Below are 12,106 nucleotides of genomic sequence, written 5' to 3'. Positions count from 1 at the left end.
ATATATATATATACTCTATATTTACTTTTGAGGCTGTCTTATTTGTTAATAATAATGTAACAGCAAATGTGCATCAAAACACTTGCTGGATTAAAATACAATAAAAACAATTTCTTGAACAGAATTGGTGTTTTTGATTTGTGTAGGGGTGAGATGAGTAGCATATCTCCTCCTGAGAGGGAGAGGGTCAGTTTGCAGACGAGGGGAAGTCACATTTACTTTTATCGATTGTATTTATCAGTGACAATGACCCATATTTAAAAAGTCACATTTGTTCCCACTGTTTTAATGCAGATGGAGGCCAAGGACGCTTGCAAGAGAAGAGCTTCGTGCAATCATCAGTAATGCAGTAGAGGACTCTTATAAAAGGCTTATTCTGCCTTTTCTTACCAGGAGTTACAGGTATTTTAGTGTGACTGTGTGTGTGTGTGTGCTGTCTTTCCTTTAATCATCACTTATTCTTTTACACTGTATCCTTATTCCCTCTTCTTCTTTTCCCCTCCCTCGCCTCTTTATTCCCATCTCTTTTTTTATCTTTATTTCTTTTTGCCCCCATCATAAAACTAACCCACTCCTCTGCCCATCTTTCCCCTTTTCCCATCTTTCTCTGCGCCTATCTTGCCTTCCCTCTCTTTAGGACTAAGCTGACAAGTGCAGCAGAGAAGGAGTCGATCGCCATGTTTGTGCGAAACCTCCGGCAGCGCCTGTTGGTGTGTCCAGTCAGGGGTTGTGTCATCATGGGAGTGGACCCTGGATTTAGACATGGCTGTAAGGTGGCAATTCTCTCCCCCACTAGTAAGTGACCACATTATGTACTGGATTCGTGTATACAGTCAGTATTCACTGTTATGTGCATATTTATGTTATATCACAGAATACTTTTAGCTATAATTCTCATAACACCATACTCAACTACGAGGTTGCGTCTTCATTACACTCTTTTTGAAAGCTCTAGACATTGTAGGGCATAAAATGTGAGGAAGGCACCTGAAGTGTCTTGAGAGGCTGCACCATCAGGTTAGATAATAACAGCAGACACAGGTTTATCTTGTGCTATTGCATTCATCTAAAATGAGTAATATAAAGTAGTACCACCAGCATTTATCTGTAATTGTAGTGAGAATTCAAGTATTATCTATGCAATCACATGTACATTCATGGCTCTCTTTCTTATGTCTTTCTCTCTCTTTCTCCCCCGAATCTTATGGCAAACCCAAACACATGCTTTATTCACTATGCTATTGTTGATTTACACCTAGTACAGAAATATTGAAGACTCAGATCCCTCTTCATTATGTTATATGGACTAGAGATTGGACCTATTTTCTCCACGAACGTGTGTGCACATGTCAGATCCTAGATGCCAGTCTGCATGACCCTGGTAGATGGATTGTGTGTGCATGCATATAGTCTTTGTGTTTTTGTGTTTCGGGCATTGCTGCCTTATTAGACACCATACAGTTGAGAGACATTGGCTGATGGTTTATAGCTTTGTCTGTTGAGCTCCCTTTGCCATTATGATACTTTATAAGCATCATTGTATTTTCTCTCTTCCTCTTTTGTCTTCATCTCTCTGCTCGTAGGCCAAATTCTCCATACTGATGTTGTGTACCTGCACAGTTCTGGCCAGCAAAGAGAAGCAGACAAACTGCGCCACCTTATGATCAAATACAGGTACTGCTGCTTGTGTCTAAATAATAACAGTTTACATGTACTGAGTTAAATACAGTTTCAGAAAATCAGTGGATGGTGTTTGTGTCCTGTTTGCAGCAGTGCTAAAGTGCTAAAATATCATCTTGTCTGTTGTCTGATTCAATGAATTATAAACAGGGAAATTGACATGAACCTAACCTCCTTTTATGGTTAATTTCCTAATCCTCATTGTCCTTCTCCTCTTCCTCTTGTCCATACTAGCTGTACCAGGGTTGTCATTGGCAACGGGACAGCATGTCGTGAGACTGAGTCCTTCTTCGCTGACCTCATCTCTAGGCGCTATTGTCACCCCCTGGACGTGTCCTATTGGTAAAGTCTTTCATCCAGTGCATGCTAGAGCAGGCCCCAGTTACCCATCCTTGAATAAAAATAAGTGGCTATTGAAAATGAATGGATGAATAGATAAACCCACCTGTCACATTTTGTATATTTCAGTAAAACCAACGGCATTTCATATATCCCACTGTTCGACTCCTCAAGCATGTTTCAAGACTTTTAGATATTCAGAACCTTGTCGTTAAGCATCATTTGTAAAGAGTCAATGCCAAGGTTTAGTCTGCTTTTATGAAAGAGTCGAAGAGAGAAATGCAAGGATGGGCAAGACAGTGGAATGAAGTGGGGAGTTGATAAGGTCAGGAATGATGTTGAATAAGAAATGATGGTCTGTGTATAGAAATGGAGAAAGTTCAATGTGTGAAGGGGAAAATGAGGGTGAATAAAAGGGTTTAGCAAAAAAATGTAAAAGAGTAAAGGACAGAGGAGTAAACTGTGTGGGAACAAGAGAGTGGGACACAGATGGAGAGAAAGACAAATTGGAATGTGTCCCTCAAGCGAATATTGTCTATTAAAGCCATCTGGACTTTGTTTCACTTCGGTCCAATTAAAGAGACGTTTTGCGGTCCACGTTGTGTCTGTAACTAGGCCCAGTCCACACTTCAGAATATAACAGCACTGAACTTCAGTCCAAGCATAATAACCACTGGCCTCTCCTTGCTCCGTTTCTTTCTCTCTCTGCTAAGTTCCATGTGTGTTTGTTGACTTGAGGTTCGCATTGGGACCACAGCCTAGAATGATTCTGAGCTGTGCGTGAATGTGTTTGTGTGTGTCTGCATATGAAAGTTTTCTCAGTATCTTTGAGTTCATACACACATGCACACTTCAGAGATCATACCTTTAGTCACATTTTTTCTCTAAAGTTCAATTTTCTGTCTATTTGCAAGAACAGAAATGGTCAAAGTGGGGCGTTTATTAAGTTAACTTTCACTTGATTATTTTCATGATAGACATTTTTTCCTTTTGAACAGACTTGAGCACCTCCAGAGCTGCAAAATTTCACATCTTGATATAATGTGTCTCTTGTTCATTCCTTTACTGGAGCTAATGGCATTCGTGCTTTTCAGAACACGTAAGAATGTTTGACTTCGGTTTGATGTGGTGCTGGCTGAATGTCCTATATCACCTGATATGATTAGCTATATTTTTGCAGCACATAACACATGTGTAAATGGTCTGCTTTTGCCTTAATATGGTTTGTAGAATAAAGGCTTTTGCAAGTGCATGAACTTTGGAAGAGCAGAGAGATTTTATTTTGACGTTAGCCATAGAAGTATGGTTGTTGTTCTCTAGATGATATCACACTGGAGTCGTCTGGTCTTATGCCTCACTTGGATTTCTTTGGACGTAGGCTCAGAAACATAGATGTCCAAGCGGACTCTGTGTGTGTGTCTGTATTAAAATGAACACATAGACTTCTCTTGCTGCGTGTTTCTCCTCTCTGTCTTCCCCCTCTTACCATTTTCATCTTTATTCCCATCTTCACTCCCCTTTTCTATTCTGTCCTTCCTTTATCGCCACTGTCTTTGATTCTATCATCTGTCCTCTTCAGAAATGTCCTTCACCAAAGCCTGATCAACTAAATGTGCATTTGAAATGACATGCAAAATCCAATGCTGGTGTTTCATTTAACTACTCCCAGTCGTACCTCTGAGGTGGGGTTTTTCCCAGCATATGTTTTTGAACTCTGGAGTATGGGCCTACTTTGCACATCAGTATCACATACACTGTGGGATTAATGTGATACCTGGGTGGGATTAACCTCAAATTTCTCAGCACAAATGAAATTTTAGCCATTTATAAGCTTAAGTAGGTAAGATACAAATATCACTAGTGCATATTTTTTGTTAGTATGTGGTGAAAAGCATATATAAATTTATCATTTGGTCATTTGTTGCCCACATTAATAATCAGTAATTGTTTAATTAATAAATAATAAAATTCCTGTTTTTCTTTTTAAAAGTGACATTGGCTTTTTTACTGCACAAATGTAATTAGTAAATTAGATATTAGAATCATTAAAGGTTCAGTGTGTAACATTTAGGAGGATCTTCTGGCAGAAATGGACTTATATTCATATGTATGTTTTCATTAGGGGGGTAACCACTTGAAAATAGGAATCGTGTTTTCGTAACCTTAGAATGAGCAGTTTTAAATCTACAGACGTTGCAGGTCGTTTGTCAGACATTGCTAAATTAGCAGCAGAGTCGACATCTGCCACTCTTACTACATCCTTAAGAGAGACACAGAATCATTATGCCCTCCAAAGCTGGTGTTGTATACTTGATACAACGTGTGTTCATTTTCTTTTTTTTAAAGATATCTGGCTGAATGTTGATCTCTAATGAGCTAATTTTGACCAAAATATCCTTTGAAAGATGATGATGGGAGGTCAAGGAAAGATGACAGGCGTCAAGGAGTGACGGTTGTTGCTAACTATGAGGGTCTTACTCCCCTGCTGACTGACCCATAGCTGACCCTGACCTGCCATTAGGGAAACCTCATTACCACAGCAACAAGGATGATGGCAATGACGCAGAATAGTTATGTAGCATCAGGAACAGCAAGGGGTCTTAGTGCTTGCTGTGAATGTCCCCAGTATAATTAACTGACCCAGTTTCTGGTATACTTTGTGCGTTTCTATATGTGCGAGCATTTGTCGACTGACCTTATTCTCAAGTAGGTTCAAACAGGTTTGATCGACAGGTGTAAACAGCCTTTCGGGCAGGCCATGCATAGGAAGCTGGCTCATTTATGGTGTTGGAAAACCACCAGCACATACAGTGACCTTACACTGTACAGACACATTATTCCAGAGCTGAATACTGTCCTGTCTGTTTCTATGCATTTACAAAGTCACTGACTCTTTCCATCTTTACAGCACCTTACCTTCAGTTGCTGTCTTTTTGACATCCTCAGCTACTGAGAGCAGTTGTGCGTCTGTGGAAAGAGGCATTCTGGCTCAAAAGTAAATATCCACATAAGTGTGTGTGCGTGTGCGTGTGCGTGTGAGAGAGAGAAATAGAGAGTAAGATCAAGGGAGGGATTGTATTTTGTCTTCATTGCATTATTTGGCCAGACTGGAGTCTTTAACATCATTACCTTGTTTGGTGGGATTAACCATTACAATGTGACATTGCCAGTGTTGAAAGTTTTATTTTTGGCAAAAGTATATGGCCCTCTCCTCTCCTCTCCTCTCCTCTCTGCCTTGACAGTGCAGTAGTTCATTAAAGACCTCAGCCTCATTTGCACCATCTGCTTCCTGTCTCCCTGTAAGCCTTCATTGTGTTACCACCCCCACCCTTCTCCACCCTTTCTTCTCCATCCTCCTGTCTCTCTCTCTCTGTCCTTCTGCCTCAGTGCTCAGCTGGAATGACAGCCAGAAATGGCAGCCTGCGGGACATCCTTACTTGTATTTTTACTGTGTGTGTGTGTGTGTGTGTGTGTGTGTGTGTGTGTGTGTGTGTCTCAGGGCCCGTTTTGGGGGAGTAGACTCATTCGGTTGCTCACGAGTCACCTGCTATCCATAATTTGTACTTAGTGTGCCCTTTCTAAAGACGGTCAAACAGACGGGGCACACATTTGTGTTTATTTGGCCCCGTGGTATGGGTCTAAATCGCTGTATTTAGGTGGAGGAATAAGGTCGGTAATTGTGTGTAAAGGCAGCCAGTGTGTGTCCAGCTGAATAATGTAGTCCAAATCATCGTGTCCACACCTGCACAACATACACTACTCATGTTGCAGGATAGGCTGATCCATTACTCAACCATCATTTCTATGTTGGTTGGTAACGGAAACAGAGAAGAATTGTCAGGGGCTTATTTAATTATGTATTTTACAGAGGATTTTGTTTTGTGCGCATTATTTGGGACAGTAGATTATTTTGTTTGTACAACAAGGTATATAATGTACTACCTTACCATTAAGTCATTTTCAGCGAAAATAAAAAAAGAATATAACAACATATATTACATGCATTTTCCTACATTTAGCTGGGGAGAGTATTGACCATTTCAGTAACAAAGCGGTGACAGCTTTTCAGGGCTGGGGATCAGGGGGTGAATGCGATTTATCTTTCCTTCACTGTTACTTTGCTAAGTGAGGAATAAATCACCAGGTTCGATTTCTTCACTCCTAGGATTTACAACAACAGATAACCGTACATGATTAGGCTCCTGAACAATTGCCCTCTATGGAATGACCAGAATCCTTGCAGGACATTTATACAGCATGCAGGTATCATTTAGTTGGACAAGGTTTTGTCTGTGCCTGCTGATGGGGCCGACCACTGGGGACAACACATTGTCAGGCTATTTGCATACAGCTCTGCTTCCCAATAAATTTAAAGACCTCCTGGGGGCTGGATGGTCAGGTTTTGTGGCATATTTTGCGTTTCAGCAAAACAAATTCCTTATTTTGATATAATGTGTAGTGACTCAACGTATGATCGGGGTGGTTGGTGTGTGGGGGGTGGCTGGTGTTGGTGTGGTGTGTGTGTGTGGAGTGGTTAACACCTGCTTATGGGTAGTACACTTTGGCCCTCTGGGGTGTGTGTCTGTGTCTCTGGTGGGTCTGGTGTGTCTATGCCGGCGGCGCCTCTATCTCTGGCTCTTCTATTTCTCCTGCTCTGCTCTTCTGGCTCTTTGACAGGCCAGTGCCCAGGCATGACCTTGGGGTTTGTGCGCGATTGCTGCTTTAGCCACTGACTGGCGTAAGCATGCACGGCGTTTTCGGCTCAAAACTCAGTAAGAGTTGCTCAGCACCGGCCAGGACAGATGTCCTGTCGGAGTGTTGTGTGGTTTGCAGTGTTTTACTTGGTGAAGCGCAGTGGTCACAAACACACACACACCACTGAGTCCTGATCTATCAGCAGTCAAGATGTAACTCTTTACAAATTGTAGCAGCACACAAATATCAACCGGTCATTGGCTCCCATTTCTTTATTGCAATCTTCACAAATCACCCTAAAGATAACATTCCTGAAATGGGTTGGGTTCACATGAATCTGTGGTTAACAGACCCTTTCTGAATTTACACAAACTGTACTGGTACTGTCCCGTTGTCAACCTCTGGCAACTACAGTACTTAACTACGCAAACCCGCTCTTGTTGTCAAGTGTTTGCATATCCATCTAGTTGCAACATGAGTGAGTTAAGAAGATTTCAAAGCATCCTGCCTACTGAACAACATAGTGTTCTAAGAAATGAGATGCTATAGATGCTATAGATGTATTGTGGGTTAATGTTTAAAGCTGTTTTTTTTTTTACTTTAATGTTTCTTGTCTTGCAAGTAGTGGCTACTGCATCTAGTTTATCTAAACTTGAACTCCATTTGCTTTCACAACACTTAGATTGAACTTTAATATATTTGATATTTGAATATTTTAATATGTGTGTTTGGGGCTTGTGCATGAAGAATGACAAGTTGACAGTGTTTGGCTGCAACAAGCTGATGTTAATGATATCAGAGGGCAAGAATATGTGGGGTAAGGTTAGGAAGATCTTTGGGCAATGGTAATGATACACACACACACACACGGATCACAGCTAAAGGCAATCCAAGGCAAAATCATTCTTGACCACTTGCTCTGCTACTCCTGAAGGCAATGGGATGACTGACCCTGTTACTCTTTTTCATAAACACTCAAACACATCCTCGAGGCTCAGGAAGTCAATGTTCCTGTTTGCTTTTTGCTTTGAATGATTTGAAAATTACTTAATGAATTACAATGTATCGATTTTAAAATTACTTTAATTTTCATCATTAGGAAACTACATTCCCCATATGATGATTTTTGCTGCAGTTTAACCTGCTGCACTGTCAGTTTATTTATGGTTGGTTCCTAGGTTATGTCTTTGCCTGATGTTGTACTCTGTGGCTGATCAAAGTAAGAGGCCATCTCTCTCTATTAGCAGTCATCGTTCTCTCCTTGACTGGTTCATACTTAGAGTTGTCCATGAGCAATACAAGCAGTTGCAACAGGAAACATACTTAAATAGCCAACAGTGTACGCCTGCACTGACACTGTCCTTGACCGTCTTGCCCTCCAGCTCACTCCTGGTGGGATGAGATCATTATTACTGGCTAGCTGATGTACCTGGAGGACAGTGGTGGAGACTGTATTTATGACTGTGTGTGGGAGTGTGTATCCCCTGTCATGTCCTGTGTCCAGGCATGCTCCCAGGGCCAGGCTAAGTGAGTGATGAACATACAGTGGCAGGACTAGCGATGATTGAGTGAGATCCAGGCACTCAGGCCTCACCGAAGAAGAAGAAGAGGAAGGAGGAGCAGGGGGACAGATGGATTTAGAGGCATGGAAAGGCCTCAGCCTGGCTGTGGGGTGTATCTTCATTTCAGAAGAGGAAAATGAACCTGTGGGTACATTAAAAGGTTATGTCTGCAACTTAGTTAGGTAGAGAAAAGCAGCAACAGTTTGGAGATTTGTAACTGTACTGGTGATATGCACTTCTGCTTCAAGTTTATTGTCCAGAGGAAGCTGTAAAATTGGTTCCTTTGCCCATCTCTAGTATGTGCTTCTTCTTCTTCACTCTTGCCTACTAAAGTGTCAATGTTCACTCTGAAGGGCATGAAATGGTTGTAACATCTGTGTCCTTCTGTCTATTCCATCAATACTTTTTCTTTTTTATTAGTTGCCCTTTTTTTTGCTTCATTCCTGCATTTGATCCTTCCTTCCCTCCAACCCCAGAGGAACTATAGGAGATATACAGGTTGGTATATAACTAGCACAAGGTCCTTTGAGACAGATAATTAAAATTAAATAGTTAAGCCAAGTCAGTTATATTTATATAGTCCAAAATCACAAATTAGTAGTATAATAATAAGTATTCATGAAGGAGCTTTAAAATCTGCACAGCATAAAACACTGTCAAACCTTACACCCACAATTTGTTGTGTTGCACCTTTGTTTTACGGTATATTTGTGCTTGTGTGTGTACCTTGTCACGGGTTGGGAAGTGGTGGCTGAGCACCTTCGGCATTCACAGGTGGTGGACAGTGAATATCTGCCAGCCTCATCCATATCACCCACAGCATCCTCCCTCTTCCCACCATGCCTCACTGGTGGTCAGCTTCTGTCCCTTCTTCTTCCCCTCCTTCCACCCGCCCTCCATGCCATCCTCCCCTAGGGTGCCAGTGTTCCCTGCGATGGTCCTGCGTGTGACAAACGTGTGATGAGTCTGTGTGACATGCCATGTGTGTATATGTGAATCGGGGTGTGTGCGTGTTGGTGTGTATGTGTTTGTGCGTGACACAAGTGCAGGCCTTTGCTGCTACCAGATTGACATGAGTGTCTGTGAGGCTTTGCTCTTTTCAGACGTGCCTCACACTGGCAGTTGGAGTTTATATGTGTGTGTGTGTGTGTGTGCCTGCCTGCCTTCTAGCGCCTCGCTGGAGACTGACGGCCCCTGACACCTGCCATTTGGACGCTTTTCTCTGTGAAAAATGTCATCGTCTTCAGACCCGACGTGTGCGTGTGTGTGCGTATGTCTGTCTGTGTGAGACAGAAAGATGGTACGTCCCTCAATTTGTCTCCCTGAGGTCAAGCTTTGCAGCTGACTGAACAATGGACCCAAGCTGTTTGAGCAGCCGGGACAGAGAAACTTATGTGTGTGTGCGCATGTTTTTTTCTCTGAATATGTTTCGGGCTGGTACTATCTGACATCACAGCTCCTACTAAGGCAGTAAAATGAGGCCAAACCAAGTATCCTGAACACAAACTGAGTGTCGACAAAGAAAGTGACAGATTGACACAATATAGGTGTCTGTCTATTTAACATAGGCTAGTCGTCCCACTGAGCTCCTTGATGCCTTCATGGCACGGTACCACAAGTTACTCTGGTATGGTATATGTCGTTTGATTTAATCACTCCTGTAACTCAACCTGTTTTTGGCTTTGCTTTAAAATCTTTAGTTATCAGAGGTAATCCCCAGATAAATGAGGGAAGGTTAAACATTATCTTACAGTATAGATGTATATAAATAATACATAGCTTTTTCATTGTAAAACAAAATATGCCTGCAATATGGTATTTGCACCTCATTTTTCAATATCAGCAACTTTCATGCTGAACCATGACTTGGAGCTGTATTTGGGGATATATGATCTACAGGAGAAAAAAATAAATAAATACTCCGGAGATGTTTCTTAGCTTTATTAATTTCTTTAACAAATAGCTGGGAGAGACAGGAAAGGGGGTGACATGCCACAAAGGGCCCTGGGCCACTGTGATGAGGACTCAACCTTAGTATATGGTGCGTTCGCTCTACCAAGCGAGCCTCCGGGGTGCGCCCAAACCTTTAGCTTTTAACAAAAGTGCACTAGAATCAACCCTTGTTTTTTAACATCTACAAAGTCACTGAATTTTGATGGAGGTGCTTCAGACCTACATGAAGAGCTTCGACCCCTTTGAAAGAATCTTCTCAGGCCACATATTCACATATTGTGTGTGTCCATGGGCGTAGAATGCTTTGAGATGAGCAACAATTTCTTCAGACCAAACATCAATCTTGCATTCTTTTTCGACGTACATACGAATTCTTTTAATTTAGGAGGACTGTAGTGCCATTGCCATATTAAAATATAGGTCTTTTTTCATTGCATTTAGCCTTAAAATCTTCTTTTCACGAATTCTGCTTCTGCTCACTTGCTTTCCCTCTTTTTCCCCTCGCCCCCTCCCTCCAACTTTTTATCCTGTGTATCAGATTAGTTGGTGATATTATTGCCCCTCTTTGTTTCTGACTGATCTGATGAGCTGTTTTTAATTTAGATTAGGGCTGTGTGAGCCAGAAGGCTATAATGAGGTATCAAAGTGTGTATCCATCTCTTTCAATGTTGGGTTTCTTGAGGGGCAGCAGGGGGCCAGTCATTATGTGTGTGTTTTTGTGTGTCAGGCCCAAGGGTGTGTCTCAAAGACAACCAGTAGAGGAACAGATAGGGGCGCCAGTTTGTGACTTTGCCCCAGGATGGGACAGGGCTAAAGGCAGACCTCTATTTATGTGTGTGTGTGTATACAATTGAGAGTGCGAATAAATGATAACCCTACAGGGCCACCAAGTCATCGCTTTACACCAAGAGGCGACCTTCGACTTTGTGTCTCCGAGTGTGTGCGTGCGCGCATGTGTGTCCATGCTTCGACCATCCACCCACTTAGGCCAGAGAGCTGGAGAGCAGACAACCTTCTGCTGGCTGCCAGGATGATGCCCTCACTATGGCGACAGCCATGGACGCTATGGCAATGAGGGCTCAGAGCTGTATCTATGACAGTGCTGTTACCCAGCTGCCCCAGCGGCAGCCTTAATTAAGTTGGACATGATAGGGGCTGGTGGCCTCCCTTTCTTTTCCCTCCATATCCTCTTGTGTCTATTTTATCTGTGTTCTTAATTATATCTTTTCACTTATTTTTACTTTTGTCTGCCTTACATCTCATTCTCTCTTTTGTCATTTTGTCTCTCTGTCTCAAACAAAGGCAACTTAAGGCGCTGCCACCGTTTCACTCCATTGTCCCACTGTCTCTGAATGGGCACAGAGTTGGAGTTTAAAGATGTGAGTTCTGTGTTTCCTTTCCGTTTGACATAATGGAAAGCCTTTCTATCTTCATACTGTGTTTGAAGATAGGGAGCTGCATGATTTTTAGGTAGAGTAGATATTCTTGAATGACATTTGTATTAGTTTATATATATGCTGCGTCTTACTCAGCAGAAATTGTGTGTGTCTCTTTGTGTGCGTGAGGCAGTGTGTGTGGTTAATGATCAGCTCTGCTTTGACCTCCTTGAAGGTCATGTGCCAGTGCTCGTTAGTAGTGTCACCACGGCGATATGTCAGCTGTCAGCGCGATGGATAGGGAGCTGACAAAAAGAACAGTGAGGCGAAGGAAGGGATGAATAGAGAGGATGGGGAAAAAGAGGGAGGGAGGACAAGTTAATTTAAATGTGATTCTCATCAGAAGGCCTCTGCCATTCCTCATTAACAAGATACTTGTATTTTGGCAAGGTTTTGTGGCAAGGTCCAGGCCTCTGGGAGAGTGTGTGCGTGTGTGTGTGT

General features: G+C 42.2%; 1 protein-coding gene across 1 annotated transcript in view; it reads left to right on the top strand.

Moving 5' to 3' along the window:
• Window positions 1-12,106, top strand: part of srbd1 (S1 RNA binding domain 1) — a 49,347-nt gene that overhangs the window by 10,648 nt on the left and 26,593 nt on the right. Inside the window, exons 11-14 of the mRNA XM_035664226.1 lie at window positions 295-402; window positions 638-795; window positions 1,584-1,674; window positions 1,915-2,022. Of these exons, the coding sequence (XP_035520119.1) occupies window positions 295-402; window positions 638-795; window positions 1,584-1,674; window positions 1,915-2,022 (465 nt within the window). The remainder of the gene's footprint in view (window positions 1-294; window positions 403-637; window positions 796-1,583; window positions 1,675-1,914; window positions 2,023-12,106) is intronic.

The sequence above is a fragment of the Morone saxatilis genome, unplaced genomic scaffold (genome assembly GCF_004916995.1).
Source record: "Morone saxatilis isolate NCDOM2014 unplaced genomic scaffold, NCSU_SB_2.0 Contig19, whole genome shotgun sequence".
In the NCBI taxonomy this organism is placed as follows: Eukaryota; Metazoa; Chordata; class Actinopteri; family Moronidae; genus Morone; species Morone saxatilis.
Note: the sequence above shows the minus strand (reverse complement) of the source record. Positions and strands in the feature narration are given on the sequence as shown.